Source organism: Aspergillus brasiliensis, assembly GCF_001889945.1.
Source record: "Aspergillus brasiliensis CBS 101740 unplaced genomic scaffold ASPBRscaffold_10, whole genome shotgun sequence".
NCBI classification, from domain to species: Eukaryota; Fungi; Ascomycota; class Eurotiomycetes; order Eurotiales; family Aspergillaceae; genus Aspergillus; species Aspergillus brasiliensis.
The window spans coordinates 1044691-1063195 of record NW_027137451.1 but is presented as its reverse complement, the minus strand read 5'-3'; the positions used below and the strand labels follow the sequence as shown (position 1 = coordinate 1063195).

The window sequence follows — 18505 nt, the reverse complement described above, 5'->3', positions numbered from 1 at the left end:
TGCACCTGCCGAGTAAGAACTCGAGCGACGTTCTGAGATCAAGTACGGTAGAATCTTGCGAGACGCTGAATTTGAAGCTGTCGTCTGGATTCCGATACTCTATGATGGCGAGTCGTGGGCCAACTACTCGCTCCAGAAGAAGGGGAGCTCCTTCGAACCAGTCTCGGCGGCAGCGGGAAAACCAGGATCATGAAATTCCTGAGGTCTATCGAGAGATGTTGGCGGAGGCTGAAGCCAGAGATTCCTCCAGGCCAGATGATAACCAACTGCCCAAAAGAAGGAAGCTTGCACATCCGAATTCTGTGTCCAACCCCCAGCTTGTACATCAAGATGTTGCTATTACACCAGAAGCCAGCCACTCTACAGTCCAGCCTGTTCAAACGGTGTATGATTCACCATCATCATCATCTGAAGAATCAGGTATGGAGTGGGAAGAGGTTGATATTCAGCAAGCCCCACATACTAGCCAAGCGGACGGTACCTCGATTCAGGTCACCCTGGGTCGGCCTGAGGGTCGCAAGCGGAAGGTAGTCGCTAGGCGAAGAGGCATCACTGCTGCTGAAAAGCAGTTGAGATTAAGCATCCATAAAGTTCATCTACTTTGTCTTCTACGCCATGTGCAGATACGCAATCTCTGGTGCAATGATGAGGAATTACAGGTACGTCCGGTTCCGATTCAGCTACCTTTATTCGGTAAATAAGGCATACATGTCTCAGTATATAAGAGAGAGCATAAACAAGCAGAAAAGTGGGAAGGAGACTTAATTATCAAATAGATAGGGGGCTGATCTTTACCTAACTTTGTTCTCGCTATACAGAGCTTTCTCAAACGGACATTGCCGAAACCTATCATCTCATTATTGCATCCGGCCGAGAACAGATCGCAACAAACCAAGTCAACAACTTTCATTGATGGGCTGAACCAAGCTAGTGATCTCTTTAATAGACGATTCAGAGTAACCAAACCAGGACTGAGACGACCTTCGTGGATAGATGATCCTGATGGCATTAAACAACGAGTGGTATTGTCACTAACTTCGGTGTTATACATGTCCTAAAAGTGTCTGACCTCTTGTTAGGAATCTATCATTAGTGATGCCGAGGTCTTCCTCTCAAGGAAAGATTTTATTAAACAAGCACAAACAATGCAAGGGTCTCGTGACTTTGGCGCCCAGTTATTCTGTGCTTTGTTACGGTCTGTGGGCGTTGAAGCAAGACTGGTATGCTCACTGCAGCCATTGCCATTTCGGGATAAAACTAAGGACGCGGCACCACCTGCGCCGGCGTCTAAATCTCCACACAAACCCACCGAATCAATTGTTAAAGACTCACCATCATCGCAACGCTCGACTGTAAAAAGACTAGCCCAACCACGCTTCACACCTGTCAGACGCCCTGCAACTCCAACTCAAAGTAAGTTTGGCATCTATTTCTGGAATTAGCATGAAGCTGAGCATACCGAAGGTTTCTCCCGGCCAATTCGTGAATCAGCACACCCCATATTCTGGGTTGAAGCCTTTAATGAAGCGGTTAACAAGTGGATACCTGTCGATGCTTTGGTTACCAAGTCTATGGCGAAACCTTCTAAACTTGAGCCTCCCGCAAACGATCCTTACAATCTTCTGAGCTACGTGGTGGCATTTGAGGACGACGCCTCTGTTAGAGATGTCACTAGGCGCTATGCAAAGGCCTTCAATGCCAAAACTTACAAACTCCGTGTCGAATCCGTTGGGAATCATGTCAACTGGTGGAATAAAGTGTTGCGGTTTTATGAAAAACCATTCTTAGAAGATCGGGACCAAGTGGAGATCAGCGAGCTCACTTCTAAGACAGCGGCCGAACCAATGCCTCGAAATATCCAAGACTTCAAGGACCATCCTGTCTATGCCCTTGAGAGGCATCTTCGACGAAATGAGGTTGTCTTCCCTAAGCGGGTGATCGGGCAGGTTAGCCTTGGTAAATCAGGGTCAAAGAACCAAGTCTTGGAGCCCGTCTACCGCCGATCTGATGTGCATGCTCTACGTAGCGCAGATCGATGGTATCGCTTGGGACGGGATATCAAGACAGGTGAGCAACCTCTGAAGCGTGTCACGTCAAGGAAGCCACAAGTGGCAAGTTTCGATGACGAGGAGGATGCATCTGTTTCCGAGACACCTCTCTACGCTTATTATCAGACACAAGTATATAAACCCCCACCAGTAGTTGGAGGTAGAATACCCAAGAACGTCTATGGAAACCTGGATGTTTATGTTCCCAGCATGGTACCTGCTGGCGGCGTCCATATCGCTCATCCCGATGCTCTACGCGCTGCTAAGATCCTTGCCATCGACTATGCGGATGCTGTCACAGGTTTCAGCTTTAAGGGACGCCATGGAACCGCGATACTACAGGGAGTTGTTATTGCCGACGAGTATCGGGAGGCGCTTGAAGAAGTGCTGAACTGCCTGGAGGGAGAAAAGCTGCAGGCTGATTTAGAGAGGAGGACCGCTGAGACACTGCAGGCTTGGAAACACTTGCTGCTCAAATTGCGCATCGCAGAGAGAGTTAAGGGCTATGCGGTTGAAGGTGAACTAGATGCAGATGAATCAGAGACAATTGGGAACGTGGAGAACTCCGGAGACCCAGAAGACTTTGGCGGCGGGTTCATTCCAGAGTCGGAGCAAGGTACAGACAGTCAGGCTGCTGTGGTAGACTGGAATGGCTTCTCGCAAGGGAAAACTCTAGGATATACTGGCAGAGACATTACTCTCTCTTCTGCCACTGCAGATACGGTTCCGCACAGTGGAGGTTTTATTCCTGAAGCAAGCGCTAATCAGGTAACTTCACCTCAGCCAACTAGTAACGTCACAAGGCTGCAAAGAAATCATTTGGCACATCCTCAATACGATCTGGTTGTTACTCCAAAGCTTGAATCTACAGGTCAGACAGCCTTGATTCAAGGATTAACGGGTGAGAATTCTGGACTGTTGCCAGATAGGACAAAAGAGGATTTGGGGCATTTCACACCGCAAGCTGCTCCTCAGCACTCAGAGCCAACCATCATCAAATCCACTACGACGAATTTGGATTCCCGCCATCCTCAAATTGCTGAGCCAGCAGCTGATTCGCGCTCTCCGACCCCTGGCATCACCAGCCAAGAAACGCGCAGCGACGAAGAGACCTCTTTATTATCGCAAGATCCCGAGGACGATGATGCCATTCCGGAGTGGTTGATGTCGGATTAAATATTGCATAGTTAGACCTTCTGGTTTCATTTTAGCCGATACAAGGAGGCTTCCCTCACGAAATGCGATGCGTCTCACCCGATAGCATGGCATGTTAATGTTCGTATACCTGTAGTATATATCATGGTTGTATAGCTATTTGTACGTTACGTGGGCTGCTCTCTTAGTAGTAGTCAACATACTAAATGCTAGCCATCAGCGATCCTCTGGGGTCAGCAAGTAAAGCCATTACATACCACTCCCTCTCTTCTCTAGGTTCGCTACTCTTTCTTTCGCTGAGTCTCGTGTACTCGGAGTACACAATATCGTTGCCTATTTCCTCTGAAGTTTACCGAGCTGAATTGAACCCATCAAGCACAAAGGCATCAGTGAACGTGAAAATGACCGACTGAAGGAGTCAGAGCTGTTGGTTTGTTGTCACTTTGGTGAGATAGCACGCCATTCGAAGGGTGGCAGTCAGCCATTGACACTGAGAATGCCGAGATAATCATGCTGCATTTCAATAATTCTCCAGGCAAACTTTAGCGTGTCTTCATAGCCAGTGAATGTAATGACTGTAGTCCAGCTAGATGAGTTCTAGCTTTCGAGTGAAGCATCATATAGCTACGTGTCAAGGAAGGAAGAGGCTCCGGTTAGTCGGGTGATGGTGCGTCTACCGGCAGTGCAGCGTCAGAAATCATATGTGTCTATACAACAGCCTATTGATTGGAAGAACACTGCTGCCATTTTGGCCAAAAATGCTTGCTTCCTGCATCCTTCGCATCCTTCACATATAGTTTCCTAACTCTGGTGGGTTAGACCCTCCGCGGAATTGAGTCAATCACTACCGGAGCTCCGGTTGCTATCGAGCTAAAGAAAGAGGGGTTCCCCTCAATTATTGCAGTTGCCTTGATTCTACGCTCCTCCTTTCTGTGCAGGTTGGATTATCCATCAGCGTTGTCATTACCATCGTCTTCCTTTCACAATGTCGGAACATTCAAAGTTCACGCCTGAGTACGACTGCCCTTTTGTTGTTTCGAACAATGGCTGGAAATGCAAAGCGCTAATCGCCCGTTTCCTAGATTGTTGATCACTGCCCCAAGAGCATCAGAAGCAGTACCGAATGATGAGGGGAAAGTGGCGCTCTACACTGTCTCGACTTACAACCTCGACTCACACACTGATTTTTCCGAGGTCAAGTTGCTCGACTTAGAAACAGGAGAGTCCACTCGATACAGTAATGATCCCAAGGAGAGTTCGTTTCGTTGGTTGTCCAAGTCATCATTGCTCTGGCAAAGAGAAGGCAAGAGCAACACCGAATTGTGGATTGGCGATGCATACCATAAAACCCAGTAGGATTGTCTCATTCATGGTGAGCGAAGCCACTGCTGACTCCATTAATCAGACCATACTTGGCGGGTACTATCGATGCGAAGCCAGAGAACGTGAAGACCAAAGTCTTGGATAACGGCGACATCGCTTTGGTCTTCACCGCACCTGCAGATGCCGAACAGAATCTGTACAACACCTTCAAGGCAGAAAAGGCCCATACTACCGCTCGAGAATGGACCCATAGTCGGCCCAAAAGATGGGATACCTACGTTGATCAATACAGATCGGTCATCTGGTACACAGTCCTGAAGCTTGACCTAAATACTAAGAAGTGGCATCTTCCTGATAAGGGCCCCGTCAATGCTTTACGAGGAACAGGCCTGGTGGTACCCTTTTACTCCAACTCACAAAGCTCCCCGGATCTCGACATCTCGACTTATGGGATTGCCTTCGCAACAGCCGAGCCGGGAGACACGGAATGGCTACGATCGCAGCGCTCTTTGTATTTTCTCCCACTGTCAACGTTCGAGGAGACCGAGTTACCTACGCTGAAGAAAATACATGTTCCCGATCATGCAGATATCAAAGCAGCCCCTAGATTTGCGCCTCGGGGTCCGGTGGTCGCTTTTCTAGTTGATCAAGATAGTGAAGAGTGGTCGCCAAAGAGTATTGTCTTGCTGAACACAGAGACATTGAGTATAGTCTCAATCCTTCGGACGGTCAATTCATCCGATAAGTGTCAGAACTGGGATGTCTTTCCAGATGACATTTTGTGGGCAAATGACGGCGCGTCTTTGTATTTGACTGCAGATCATCAAGCGCAATCTCGTGTGTTCCAGGTCAATATCCCGACTACCACTGCTCAAGACAGAGCACATAGTGTGGTGCCAGTGGCTCTGCAAATTCCGGGCTCCGTTTCATCACTCTATCGCCTGGGTCAGAGTCCCTCGGAGAACCGTTTACTAGCCACCTCGTCGTCATTCATAGATCAGGGATTTTTCACAATTGTCACTCCTCCTGTCGGCAATGAACCTCAATCTCAGAGCAGCCGGGTCATCCACTCATCCTCCTCTCATGGAGCCTATTTCGGTATATCGGACAAGCAGATTGAATCCATAAGATTCCCTGGTGGACCGGATGGGAAGACTCCCGTGCAATGCTGGATCCTGAAGCCATCCTGGTACGACGCCACTTCGGCTGAGAAGCATCCTCTATTCATCTTCATGCACGGCGGGCCCCACTCCGCTAGCAAGGACGCCTGGACCTGGCGCTGGAATATGGCACTCCTAGCAGAACAAGGGTACATCGTAGCGATTCCGAACTTCACTGGCTCTGACTCGTTTGGGGCCGAATTTGCACGAGCAGTCGCACTCCAGTGGGGAGGACACCCTGCCCTCGACATCGAGCGCTGCTTCAACTGGGTAGAACAAAACCTGTCTACCAAGTGTGATATTAATAGAGCCGTAGCCGCCGGCGGAAGCTACGGGGGATATCTGGCGCTATTCTTGGCAGGACAGCCTCTCGCAAAGCGGCTCAAAGCTCTGGTGTGCCATGACGGCGTCTTCGACGTTGTTTCCGAACTTCTGAGTGATGATCTGGGTCAAGTGGAAGAGCTCACGCGCTCCTTCGGTTCGCCGTACTTCTCCAAGGCTCCGGATGCTGCCCATGATGATCCCAGTGTCAAGGAGATCTGGCGACGGTACAACCCGGCGGAGTATCTCACTAACTGGTCAACGCCATTGCTTCTCATCCATTCGGATCGAGATTTCCGGTGCCCGATCACGGCCGCATGGGCAGCTTATACTGTTTGTCGATTGAAAGGGATCGAGACGCGGTTCCTGAACTTTCCCGATGAGAACCACTTTGTCCTGGGCAGGGAGAATAGCTTGGTCTGGTATCAGACTGTGATTGGATGGTGCAATAAATATGTGGGAGTGGAGCATGGGTTGGCGTTGCAGCCAGCTCGCAATGAGCCGCAATGGCTGGGGAGAAGAGAAGAAGGGAGAGTACTTGATGTGTATGATGCTTAGGGGCATGATCCATAAATCCTTGTCATATTCGATACAAGTCTCCAGTGTTGTTGAGCGCTTGTTGTTATTAGTTACGGTGTTTACTGTCTTAGCCTGAGGCATCGTGTTTGTCCACGACTGACCGCTTACCCGCGGCGGACAGGTTTATGACGCCATGGCCCAGCAAGGCGTAGCGCGATCGCTCCATGTGATCACCGACGAGAGACTAGCAGCTATTAGCTGCATGGCCGACAGCACTGGCTATACTCCTTCCGGATTGGAGCGCGTGATGGCTGTGTGAGGGAGAGAGTGAATTAATTTAGTTTTTCCTTTTCTTTTTTCTTTTCCCATCAGACTACTCCATGCCACACACACACTAAGAGAGGGACAGACTGAAGACAGTCCCTTCAAAATCTCCCTCCTTCTCTCTACCTTACCGGACAAGCTATCGTACAAAGTACTCCGTACAACAGATCCGATCAGCATAAACTCCACCGCTCAGGAACTGGGGACCATCCGTTATCCACCTGATCCATTTGAGTAAAAGATCCAGACTCCCGCCCTAGCAGCCATCTAGTCTAATAAACCCTGCGATCCCGCGAGCACGCCATCATGGAATCCTCTGATTTGACCGCGCCGTACGCCAGGCAGACGGACGCCTTATCTCCCACGCAGCGATCTTCGTCTCATGTGTCTCAACCTGAGCCACACCGCATGGCTCCCTTCGAAACGGTCACCGTGCCTGACCAGGGTCAATCGCGACCGGTCAACGAGGTCACTCCGATCGTGAGCAACTCGGACACCTCTCGGCGCAACTATCATTCTACGGACGGGTTACGGAACAGGGACTCGGGATCAACAAACACTCCGGTCAATAATAACACGGCCTCTCGGGATCCCGATCAGCAGAATTCCCAGGGTAACTCGGAAGAACAGCGCGGCTCGTGGTATAGTCGGCTGGCAGATAAATATGGAAGTTTGGAACTAGAGAATAAAGGCAGTGTGGCGCGGGATCATCTTGCTTTGGGTATGTTTTGCAGCTGCAGCAGCTGTTGCTTTTTCTGTTTCTGCTGTGCCCCCACGTCCGTATACGACCTAGTTAACCGGGTTCCTTTCCAATACTCTAGAACGAACCTTTCTTGCATGGCTGCGGACATCGCTAGCCTTTGCGTCGATTGGAATTGCGGTAACCCAGTTATTCCGGCTTAACAGCGCTGGGTCCAACGCAAACAACCTGTCTATTGTGTCATCTTCTGCATATGATCCCACGGCCATACAGGTAACATCTGCTTCATCACGCCTTCGGAGCATCGGTAAGCCGTTAGGCACGACATTCATTGGAGTTGCGATTTTGATCCTACTGGTTGGATTCCACCGCTACTTTGAAAGTCAGTATTGGATTATCAGGGGCAAGTTTCCGGCCAGCCGAGGTAGTATTACATTGACTGCGTTTGTAGCGGCTGCTCTGATAGTCACTGCTTTTGTTGTGATCCTTGCGATTTCGCCCGGCGCGGTCGAAGCGTAAGGGTATGCTTGCTGGGATATGTAAGGGGTTCCACGTGTTTTATACCGTATTGCATTATGACTTTGTTTATATGGAGCGAGCGAAATAATGTATTTGGTAATGTCATGCTGTTTATAGGCTTGTCTGTTATTGTACATAGCAGTACTTAGGTTAACCATGGCTGGTTACTGAGCAGAAGAGCTACTATAGTAACGGAAACATCATACCATGGTCAACGATTCCTGTCCCATACAGTCAATACAATCCGCAACCTTTAACGCTCTAGTCGTATCCCATAAGCAGACAAACCACCTAACCAGCACTCCACAACCCTTCCTACATCTACAATATTACGACTCAATTATGATAAGAAATATCCAAAGTGCGAGTGAGATGTCTTTAGATTGATCTCTCAACTCAAGAATCCAAAACTAAAGGCTTAAGGCAACAACCCCCCCATTCGGGTATAAACCTGATAGGCAAGGTCCAGGGAAAACTCCTACCACCGTCTTTAGTCTTCAGTGAGTATAGGAAGAAAACCTGGACCGGGGCGTGCGCAACACGGGTGCCATACAGGGGTATCTTTGAAGACAAAAGAAAAGAAAAGAAAAGAAAGAAAGATAACATGCTGCGCTGAATCACGCTGAATCGTCCCCACAGAAAAGAAGAAGATAAAGAAAAGACATGATACAAGATTTGAATCCCCAAAGTTTTCATAGATGTGTCCTCCACTTGGGCCTTGGGTTTGCCCCCACTTGGTTTGTGACATGCTGGTTCTTGGTACGTCCCCACAGATATATTAAAATGGTATAAAAGAAAAGAATCATGTTGTACATGATATTCCCCCAGAAATTCTTTGTGATTCCTCCGCTGGGTGTCCTGTAGACTAAGTTGGTTGTTGTGGATGCCTATTATGGGTTAGTATGTGTGTGTGTGTGTGTGTGTGTGTGTATAGTATCATAGATGGAGGGAGACTTACTGTCTTAGAAGACTTCGAGCATCATGGAGTCGCCGTCAAAGTCGACGGGAACGTAGATTGGTGTGGCCGTGGCCAGTTGGACTGGTACCATCTGTGTGGTATCTTGGATAGGTTGGGTGGTGGGGACCATGTCGTAGATATCGAACATGGGTGAATCCCCATCGGCATCCCTAGAGAATGGTCTTCTAGGGGCGGACTTGATGGCTGTGCCGCGCCGATTCTGATAAGAGGTATTGAAGACGGTGTTGATGAGGTTGTTATATTGCCTCTTCTGGTTCTGAGAGGGAATGGGGCATGCGTCGAGCATGATAGTATCCCCGTCGTTTGATTTGCGGTGGTTGATATTGGTGTTGTTGTAGTTGGCTCTACGGCCGGTGTTGGGTTGGTTTTGGGTATGAGGAGGAGGATTGATAGGCTGCCTCTTTTGAGTTTGAGGCTTGACGTATACGTCAGTCATGGAGATATCTCCGTCGAAATCCCGATTATTCTTGCGGGAGGTTGGCTTAGAGATGCCAGCGTTGGATTTGTAGTGAGGGTAGAATGTGCCGGATGGTCTCTGGGACCGTGGGTTTGATGATGGCCCACTTTGAGTTGGAGGATGGTTTGGCTGCCTCTGACGTTGAGGAGCATTGGAGGAGGTGTTGTTGGCACGGTTGAATGGTGCAGATGGTTTCGGTCCGTTGTTTCTGGACGGACGAGGAGGGAACCGGCCGCCTTGATTGCGGGCACGGGTGTGGTAGAAGAAGTTGGAAGCGGGAGGAGCAGCCATGTTGACTGATAAGAAGAGAAGAATAAGAGATAGGTGGGTTTGGTAGGTAGAGATAGGAGGTAGAGATAGTAAAAGGGGTAGAGATATATGGAGAGACGTTTTCGGATCTCTCGAGAGTAGGAGGTGGATGACGATGTATGAAGTAAAGGTTTGTAGGAGAGATGTATACGGATCTCTCGAGGAATAGTTAGGGAATTCGGTGTTGTAAGTATAGGTTTAAACAATAAAAGCAGATTGTAGAGATGTTTTTCGTATCTCTAGAGTGTATAGGTTCTTTCGGAGTTTGTAGTATAGGTATTTGTTTGAAAGCAACGCAGAACAAGTTAAAGCAGATTTGACCTCAACCTCAAGACGTTTTTTTAGCCGAGGGAGATGGAGAGAGAAAGATTTCAGAATGGCCCTGGGAATTGGAGGGGCCTCTTTATACTCCCAGAATCGCCCGTGACTTCGTCGGGTCATGATGCTAAAGTTCAGGACGAAGTATGAAATGACTATTGTTGACGAGCTATGGGTAGAGTACCATGGATTCTATCGAGCTGTCACTCAGGGCCGTGCTATTATTATCCCGTCCGCTATAGATAAGGTTGCATTGATGTACATAGGGCTAGCCAATGATATGGCCAAATTCTCGAATGTGACAAAAGAAACGTCAGAAGAAGATGAGTAGACCCGTGTTTTCCAATTCCTACCTGCCTGTCATTTGTCTATTGATAGTGAGTTCCAGTCATTCGGCCGTGACTCCGGACCTGGGAGGGTTGCAATTCACAAAAGTCTGGGGGTAAGTATGGGGTAATCCGGGGTAATGGTAAGTCTGGGGTAGCAGACCCGAACTTGAGACCCCCCTTAACGATCCCACATCGTCCCAACTCTAGCCTTCTTTCTAGGTTGTTTTGTCGCGGTCCTGGTAGAAGTTGTGCTCCCGTTAGATGTCAGACTGTCTCTCTTGCGTTTGTCGGCTTTCGAAGTGCCCCGCCTCTTGCGTTGTTCCTCCTTGATTTTTAGTCTTCGTTGTACTTCCTCTGAGATGTCCTCTGTATCCACTGACACGGGCGAGATATGTCTTATGTCTTCATTGGCTCCTGGAATGAACTCGTCCATACGCTTTCGTTTATTAGATTGCACAGCTAAAGACCTTGCAGACTGGGGATCATGGTCTTCCGGTGCTGTTGCCCCTCCTTCTTCCGAGTCATCTATGTTGTGTGCATGACGTTTTTTGTCTTTCTTTGGCACCTTGCGATTGCTTGACGTCGACATGGACTCCGACGAGCGAGTGTCCGACTCTGGAGTGGCTGTGTTGAGCTCTATGAGGAGGTTACTATTCTCTGTACTAAGTCGATATCTCCATTTTTACCCATTAGAGCAGCGGGTAGGCGTAGAAGAACTTACTGGGCACCTGCCAGAATTGTCAACAATAGCACGGACAGAAATAGGAAAGAACGAGAGAGCTGCAACCTACCACTCGTTTCTTGAGAATATCAAACTGAGAAATTAGTCTCTTAGTCTTGTCCAGCATGTTGGACACCAATTGCGATTCCTCTCCGTCTGGGTGGAGTTGACTTTTCACTTGGTGCAACATGTCTAGATGCGACGAGAGCATTATATCATGTTGTCTGGAAATCTGGATAGTAATAATAGACAGTGTAAGTCATCTACAGATTTTAGATATACAAGAATCATAGCATCGCCGTTGAGTATAAGGTGATGGTGAGCTTGATAGATGGAGGATGTCTATAGTAGATAGGCCATGCACGGGAATGGTTCACACACCTCCGGCCACGTATACTGGAATTGTTTGGTTTCTGAGGCCTTGCCCGTTCCCCCATGTTGTGATCCATCGCCTCGTTGCTCCATACTTGGGGATTGAGTGGGCTTATGGCCTGCTGAAGGCATTGTTGCAGAATCTGTCCCAAGAGGTGAGGTTGAATTAAAGCCAAGACTTTACTGTTTTGGGAAACGAGAAATCTCCGCGTTTGCGGCTGGGTTTTCCTCTCCTTCTCCCTCTCCCCCTTACATGTCTTACTGCGAGGGACACAAGATCGACACTAGGTGAGCATCCGCGACTAAGTGATATCTTATGGTCAGTGAAGGATTTCGTATTTCGCAATGTTGATGTGATTGGGTGAAGATACCAGTGTGGGGATCACGTGACGTACAGCAACGAAGAGGGTACAGCACAGTGTAAGTATCCTCTTTCTGGCTGCATCGTCACTTCTCTTTGCTCTAACTTAGAATTCATAATGCTTATAATACTATTACTCCCGTTCTTGACTATCTAGATCGTGGCGGACTTCAACCAATGCGGAATCTTATGCCAGAATGAGCTTCGGAAAGGAGTCCGCGGCGGAACTCCGATGGTTCGGCTCGGACCCCCGCAATTCCCCCTCACAACTTTGACTCTTTGACTCCTTCTGTCATTTCTATCATTCTTCTCCATTTCTCGCTTCTCGGAGACTTCTCCCCTGCCGATGCTTGCTGCACGTCTCTCCACCCTTGAAATCTGGGGTAGACTTGTCTCGCCCAGTGCTTCCGTTTCCCCATTCCCACTCCCCCGGAAAAAGATCCAGCCTCATCCACCGTTCATGTCTCAACAGCAGACTCCACCAGAAAGTCCTGAGCTATTAGACCCATGGCCGCAGGCCTGGCAGCAGGAGGGGGCAGTGTATTGTCCCCAGGCACTCCGATCACTCCCCAGCGTCGGTTATCTGACACAGATGACTTGATCTCCGCAAAACGCCCCAGACGGGCGTCGGACTCCCCAGCCAAACCCACCAATGGACCGCGACAGAAGATCACGCGTGCCTGCGATCACTGCAAGGAGAAGAAGACTCGCTGTACGGGAACTCTTCCGTGTATCAGGTGCACGCGACTGGATTTGCCCTGTCAATATACTGCCGCTTACTCTCGGGGGTTGCCTCCAGAGCCCCTCCCCGCACCGCCGTCAATGGCGGACAGCCACGCATACAGTCCTCGTGCCAAGAGAGCCACCCAAATAGATGGGGGTCAGAGACATCGGCGCTCATCATCCTCGCGACAGTCTTCTAGAGTAGCTACAGGTTCGCCTCAGCAGCCTACAACTCGGAATGAGGTCTCGGAGCGCAATTCCCCTGACCCGGCGGTGACCGACTTCGAAGGCAATTATCTGGGGCCTGCTTCGGGAGTCTCCTTTCTCAACCGAGTCTGGCGTCGCCTACATCAGGATGAAGTGCATGACATTCCGGATCGTCTGGAGAATGAGTCCTCCCCCAGGAATACCTCGGTGTTCATGTTTGGTGATAAGCCATACTCGGACTACCGCGAGGTTACCTTTTCACTGCCCCCTTTCGATAAAGCGCAAGAATTGGTAAACATCTATTTTGATTTTTCGATGGTCACATATCGTTTCCTTCATCGGGGAATCGTAGAGGAGTGGCTCTGTCAGGTGTACCTGAACAATGTATCCTCGGCAAACCCCCCGACGGGCCCCATGGTAGTGCGGGCGGCTATCATCCTCATGATCTTTGCTGTGAGCACCCTCTACGAGGAGCAGAAGCCAGACCACCCGGCAGATGGCTGGTGTAGAAGGTACGTTATTGCCTGCCATTCCTCTCGAGCCTATCATACTGAGCTATCTCAGCGAGCAGTGGTATGCGGCCTCAAAATACATGACCTCTCTGGAGTCTGGTCCCCCACGACTAGAGAGCGTTCAGGCTAGGCTTGGTCAGTGCCTTTACTTGTTGTCTACGTCTAGAGCAAATGAATGCTGGTATTCATTCGGCACTGCCCTTCAGCTCGTAACGGCGCTGGGTCTGCATCGGAAGTTCCCAGGCAGGCTCCCTAGGGGAGGAAATACCTACCTGGAGAGAGAGCTCCGCAAGCGCATCCTTTGGAGCGCATATATGTTGGATAGATACCTCAGCGTGATGTTTGGTAGACCACGACTGTTACATGATGAAGACATTGACCAGGACCTTCCGGATGAAATCAATGATGAAGACATGCTTCAGGAGGATCCTGAAAGACGCACGGGGTCTGCTGATTGCATGATGATTGCATCGATTCTACATTTCAAGTGCGTTCTCGGTTCCCCGTTTGCATGCCGATACTGACGGTACAGACTGGGTCGGATATTGGGTGACATCTCTCGTCAGCTCTACACAGTGAACCCATCGTCTCGGAGTCCACCACTCGATACGGCTGCTCGGCTCACGTCTAGGTTGGAGGAATGGAAAACTACAGCCCCGCCAATCTTCAATGGAGTGCGCGCAACCAGTCTCATTCCGCCCCTCTGTAGGCAAAGCCAGGTACTACAACTAGCTTACTCGCACGCGGTCATTCATGCGACCAGATCTTTTCTCCTCAACGACATTTCAGACCTGCGCCGTAGGCCGCCAACCCCGCATCCTTTAGCGTCTACTCTAGTACGCAAATGTGTCGAAGCCGCTCAAGAGGTCATGGAACTGGTAGACGGTCTGGCCAAACAGAGCATCTTGATTGATTCGTTCTGGTTTACGCACTACGTATGCTTCTGTGCCATCACAGTGGCTTACATCTATATTATCCAACAACACCGCGAAACTAACCCAAGGTCTTCATCTCCGGGCACCGGTGACGTCTCTCTGAGCTCACTCTTCAGGTTAGCAGAGACATGCCAACAACACTTGGCAGAAGCCACGCGTAAGAACTGTCCCAGCCGTCGCTACAGTATTATCCTAGAAGAACTACGAAAGGAAGTTCATCAACAGATTGGCCCGGACGCCGACTGCTTGGTGCATTCACCTGAGCAACAGCGGTCTAAACCCAACACACGCCGGGATGAATTACCCATGGAAGCGCATCAGATTGGTCTCAACAACATCTACTCCCCTATATCACTGGACAGCTCGATGGCTTATTCCGGTGGTCTGCAGCCGGCGGCAGATTTGGCGACGCCGTTTGGACCTGATAGCGATATCGGCTTCATCGAGAACTTGGAGGGATCCGTGTGGTGGACACAGTTAGACTCATGGGTAAGTTCCTACCACATTCCCCGTGGCGCATGTGTGCTGGTCTTACTTATCTCGCTTTGGCACAGGCATTTACAAATCTTCCCGGTGACGCTTCGACATTTGGGTTGTAATAGATATACTAACTAGTTATGGTTTTATGTGATATATAATCGTCCAGGAAGAAATAGACAAAATCCCTTGCCTAGGATCGTCCAGATGATGATGTATTATTAGACTAGTAGTTAGTTATAAGCACTTCGATGCTGTATAATATAGGTGTGAATATCACTACTTTTAGTAGTTGTAACATCCTGTCAACTTGTGTTAATACATAGGCATGGCCTCAGCCTACGCATGAGATAGTAATACCATTATAACTATATCAGGAAGACAACCCAAGCACTCAAAAGCATATAGTAACAACTACCCACCCTTATACTATAAAATTCTGCCACCCCCTATATCAAGGCGGTCAAAAACTATACAGAATGCTGACTCATTTTTTCGGAGCCGTATAGAAATTATACCCGCTTATATCCGCTTATTTCCGCACTCTTTCTTGCGAGGTCGACTAGGTTCTGCCGCTTTTGGCGGTCAGAGGGGCGGTCAAGTAAGGCAGTCCCGACTACATCTAGTTATCTGATTATTAGTATGCTGCGTCTGGGGTAACTAGTTAACTATTCGTCGACTAACTATTACTACTGATGGTTTTTGACAGCCCTCTGATTTGTGTGGTAATTGGGAACACGAAGCCAGCCTATAGATTGATAGTATGAGGATTTCTTAGTTTTGGGGTATGCTTGATGATTTCAGACTTCACCGTTATCAAGATGCAGCGAGTGGATGCTCAACACCGTCCAATGGTACTACTATAGCTACTTGCGGCAGTTACTTTTGAGGCTGAACAACTTCTCAGATAGCGCTGGAAACTATACATGTATGTATTGTATATATGCAACGTGACCAACCAGGGCCTTGCCACTGCCATTTATGGGGCTGGCAGTCTATTTAATCGTTTCGCTAGTAACTTATTTACGCTTCAACCCCGTTTCATATCCTTCAGTGCCTCTTCTACCAACCAGCAACTCACATCCTGTGCATCCTGTCCCACGCGCCAGCTACCCAGTACCACGCCCTTCTTTTCCAGAACTTCCTGGGCGTGTGCCCAGCGACGTCGCCATAGTTCTTCTCGTTTATTGGGTAGTGGAGCTGCTGGGACGGCTGTTGAGTTCGCATTGCTGCTGTCGACGCTGATGCTGGACCGACTCGATGAGTTCGGCTGGGCTGGCCGGAGTATGTTTGAAGGGGTTGGAGACCAGTTCAGACGGTCGGAGGCATACTGTAGCGCTGCTGTGGCTGCCGATGCAGGGTAGGACTGTTTCTGAGGAGCTGGGGCTGGGCGGTTTGTACTTTGTGATGAGGGAGAGGCCGCGGTTGAAGCCCCTGTGTTGGTTCTGCGTGGTGGTGGAGGCGGGGGTGGCTGCTTTGAGCGTGTAGGTCTCGTGTCAATTCCGTTGTCGTTGGGGGTATCTTGTATGTTAGGCTTAGGACGTAGGGGCATTTGGCCCCCTCCATTATTTTCAGGCGTGTTGTTCTCAATATCAACAAATCTATCGGTGGAGATATCAGGTTTAGTCGAAGAGCGGCGTGGGGGTAGTGGTGGCACAGGCTTGCGTTTGACTGCTTCTTGAAGCGAGGGCTGATCGTCTTTGCTCAATTCTGGGTTTGTCGAAACCGAGCGCAACGCGGAGGGCTTGGAAGGTTTCGCAGGCGGTCCGCGCCCGGCGGAGGGCTTCTTCGGATCAGCCAAAGACACCTTTTGTTCCACCTCGTCACGAAGATCTATCAAGTCGGCGTTGTCGAGGCTCACGGCATCTGCGGACGGATCAAACGTTTCCACGGGCCGCCGAGGCGGTAATGCCGGCCGTTTAGACACGGAATCAGAGGTGTCCACAAGCTGCGAAGTGCTGCGGCTGCGGTTCAGGTCATGTTCCAGGTGATCCACTGATTTCTCGAAGAATTTCCTTCGGTCGGTGGTGGTAACGTCGCGAATGAAGATTCCCAGGATACGCCCCGGGTTGGCCAGAACAATGTCGGTATACACTTCCAAATCTGCTTCACCGCTGTCACCAACAAGAATGAACTTGCGGGTAGGAAAGTCTTTCAGAATCTGCTCCAAAGAGCCCCTCTTCCTTTCCGCCGTAGGCTCGAATATACCCTGGAGCATACCACTGTATTGCTTCAGATGGAAAGAACCAGGGGGCAGGCCGGCTAGCTTGAAGTAGCGTTCCAGAAGCGGATACAGCTGCCATGGGGCGTTGGAGACATAATGCAGGTCGACTCCCATTTTGGCCAGCTTGCCGTACCAGTCAGTGACACCGTCGACCGTCAACTCGTTCAACTCACGGACGAACGTGTTGCGAAACATCTCTTTGGCCCCGCTAGCGATGGCGGAATGTTTCACTGTGTCGTCGATATCGCTGATTAGGCTGACGCCCGTGGGCTCGATGACCTTCACTTCCTTCACGGCCGAGAGATCTTCCGAGGCTAGCACACGGACGTGAGTCGGGATAAATGGTAGCGACGCTCGTAGCCGGAAATGGCCTGACTCATCGGTCATGACACTTCTCGACTGGCTCTTCTCGTTGTTGAAGAAGAACACAGTGACGGGTATGCTTGTTACCGGGTTCGTCAAAAAGGGACGTAGTCGCTCCAGGAGGTGCGCATTGGCGACGGACAGTTCATCCTTGCTCAGCGGTGCCGTTGCTGCCCTCTGGAGAGGACGTCCAGGAGTATTCTGGGTATCACGATTCTCTGCGCTGTCTTTCCACATCGGGTCGGCCTCCTTTTCGGCCTGCCTAATGATCGACTGTGCCTGCGTATTTACCAGCTCTTCATCACCCTTATCGTTTGTTCTAGAATCATTTACATTGGCATCATCGCCCTCGTTCGTGCTGTTCATAGGTGCTGGCACCCCGCTGAGCTTTCTGGCGAGGGCAACCATGAGACGATGCTTTCGAGTCATCGGCCCGCGATGAGGTGCGTATACCCAGCCACGCACATCGACTGCAACGATCGCATTTTCGTCTTCCAGCTCATCCCATACCGGCATCCCTGTGCCAAATCCATCTGACTCGCCCCGGTACTCCTCAAGCGTAGCATTTGATCCTCGACGACGGCTATAGTATGCATCCGACTGCTCATGCTTGACCAATCGTCTCGCATAACTCGGAAATATTACCATCTCCTCAAACTCGGATCGCGCAATCTCCACGTCGGGAAAAGCTCCAGGCGTATCACGATAGGCATCATAGTCGCTCTGACCACCGATCTGCGCCGACCATTGCGCAGCATAAGTTTGACGCAGCTCATTGGCAGCCTTCAGGTAGTCAAAGACCTTCTTGCGGCGCGCTCCCCGCTCCCGACCAGTACTAGAGCCCCATGACGACGAGGATGAGGGCTCGTACTGTGACATTGGCGTGATGCCTGGGCTCTTGTTGCTCCCCACTCGCAAAGCTCCGGTGCCTTGCGCCAGCCTCCTATGTACAATACCACCCGTCGCCGAAGCTGCCCGTCCAACCAAGCGGTTCCCCTTTTTGTTCAGGTAGCTCAGTATACCCTTCCGACCAGAAACCCGTTTGCGTGCGAGTCTCGCCTGCCGCTTCACTAGAGCCCGGTACAGCCCCGCCTGTGCTCGATGTCGAAGAGCTGGGATCGTTTCGTGGCGGAAACTCCAAAGGCGAGA

At 50.0% G+C, this 18505-nt stretch overlaps 7 protein-coding genes across 7 annotated transcripts; 4 read left to right on the top strand and 3 right to left on the bottom strand.

Annotated features, from left to right (window-relative positions):
• Positions 1-3406, top strand: ASPBRDRAFT_46016 (putative DNA repair protein Rad4). Its single transcript, XM_067625529.1, has 4 exons — positions 1-659; positions 819-1022; positions 1080-1413; positions 1465-3406. Exons 1-4 carry the CDS (start codon positions 102-104, stop codon positions 3222-3224), a joined length of 2856 nt encoding a protein of 951 aa, XP_067476906.1. The 5' UTR covers positions 1-101; the 3' UTR covers positions 3225-3406.
• An 850-nt stretch (positions 3407-4256) lies between these two features.
• Positions 4257-6565, top strand: ASPBRDRAFT_130655 (alpha/beta hydrolase family protein; the record flags this gene model as incomplete). Its single annotated transcript, XM_067618246.1, has 2 exons — positions 4257-4555; positions 4609-6565. 2 exons carry the CDS (start codon positions 4257-4259, stop codon positions 6563-6565), a joined length of 2256 nt encoding a protein of 751 aa, XP_067476905.1.
• Positions 6566-7156: 591 nt separating this feature from the next.
• Positions 7157-8069, top strand: ASPBRDRAFT_57286 (uncharacterized protein; the record flags this gene model as incomplete). Its single annotated transcript, XM_067627722.1, has 2 exons — positions 7157-7571; positions 7672-8069. The coding sequence occupies 2 exons, from the start codon at positions 7157-7159 to the stop codon at positions 8067-8069; spliced, it is 813 nt and encodes a 270-aa protein (XP_067476904.1).
• A 962-nt stretch (positions 8070-9031) lies between these two features.
• Positions 9032-9796, bottom strand: ASPBRDRAFT_131466 (uncharacterized protein; the record flags this gene model as incomplete). The annotated part of the gene is made up of 1 exon (XM_067618331.1): positions 9032-9796. The coding sequence occupies one exon, from the start codon at positions 9794-9796 to the stop codon at positions 9032-9034; it is 765 nt and encodes a 254-aa protein (XP_067476903.1).
• A 520-nt stretch (positions 9797-10316) lies between these two features.
• On the bottom strand, positions 10317-11926 carry ASPBRDRAFT_46014 (uncharacterized protein). The gene is made up of 4 exons (XM_067625528.1): positions 11564-11926; positions 11253-11414; positions 11183-11189; positions 10317-11097 (listed from the first exon to the last, which is right to left on the bottom strand). The coding sequence occupies exons 1-4, from the start codon at positions 11684-11686 to the stop codon at positions 10640-10642; spliced, it is 750 nt and encodes a 249-aa protein (XP_067476902.1). The 5' UTR covers positions 11687-11926; the 3' UTR covers positions 10317-10639.
• A 308-nt stretch (positions 11927-12234) lies between these two features.
• Positions 12235-15043, top strand: ASPBRDRAFT_46011 (Zn(II)2Cys6 transcription factor). Its single transcript, XM_067625527.1, has 4 exons — positions 12235-13357; positions 13410-13844; positions 13890-14781; positions 14847-15043. Exons 1-4 carry the CDS (start codon positions 12423-12425, stop codon positions 14889-14891), a joined length of 2307 nt encoding a protein of 768 aa, XP_067476901.1. The 5' UTR covers positions 12235-12422; the 3' UTR covers positions 14892-15043.
• A 756-nt stretch (positions 15044-15799) lies between these two features.
• ASPBRDRAFT_130930 (uncharacterized protein) lies at positions 15800-18235 on the bottom strand (the record flags this gene model as incomplete). The annotated part of the gene is made up of 1 exon (XM_067618275.1): positions 15800-18235. The coding sequence occupies one exon, from the start codon at positions 18233-18235 to the stop codon at positions 15800-15802; it is 2436 nt and encodes an 811-aa protein (XP_067476900.1).
• Positions 18236-18505: the final 270 nt, after the last annotated feature.

What these genes read in the sequence shown, in the direction of transcription:
- ASPBRDRAFT_46016 (XM_067625529.1), top strand. Translation starts at nt 102, where the DNA reads ATGATGGCGAGTCGTGGGCCAACTACTCGCTCCAGAAGAAGGGGAGCT. An exon ending in GCAATGATGAGGAATTACAG is followed by an intron (nt 660 to 818) that starts GTACGTCCGGTT and finishes CTCGCTATACAG; the next exon opens with AGCTTTCTCAAACGGACATT. An exon ending in ATGGCATTAAACAACGAGTG is followed by an intron (nt 1,023 to 1,079) that starts GTATTGTCACTA and finishes ACCTCTTGTTAG; the next exon opens with GAATCTATCATTAGTGATGC.
- ASPBRDRAFT_46011 (XM_067625527.1), top strand. Translation starts at nt 12,423, where the DNA reads ATGGCCGCAGGCCTGGCAGCAGGAGGGGGCAGTGTATTGTCCCCAGGC. An exon ending in GCAGATGGCTGGTGTAGAAG is followed by an intron (nt 13,358 to 13,409) that starts GTACGTTATTGC and finishes GAGCTATCTCAG; the next exon opens with CGAGCAGTGGTATGCGGCCT. An exon ending in GCATCGATTCTACATTTCAA is followed by an intron (nt 13,845 to 13,889) that starts GTGCGTTCTCGG and finishes CTGACGGTACAG; the next exon opens with ACTGGGTCGGATATTGGGTG.
- ASPBRDRAFT_46014 (XM_067625528.1), bottom strand. Translation starts at nt 11,686, where the DNA reads ATGCCTTCAGCAGGCCATAAGCCCACTCAATCCCCAAGTATGGAGCAA. An exon ending in TCCAGTATACGTGGCCGGAG is followed by an intron (nt 11,415 to 11,563) that starts GTGTGTGAACCA and finishes ATTACTATCCAG; the next exon opens with ATTTCCAGACAACATGATAT.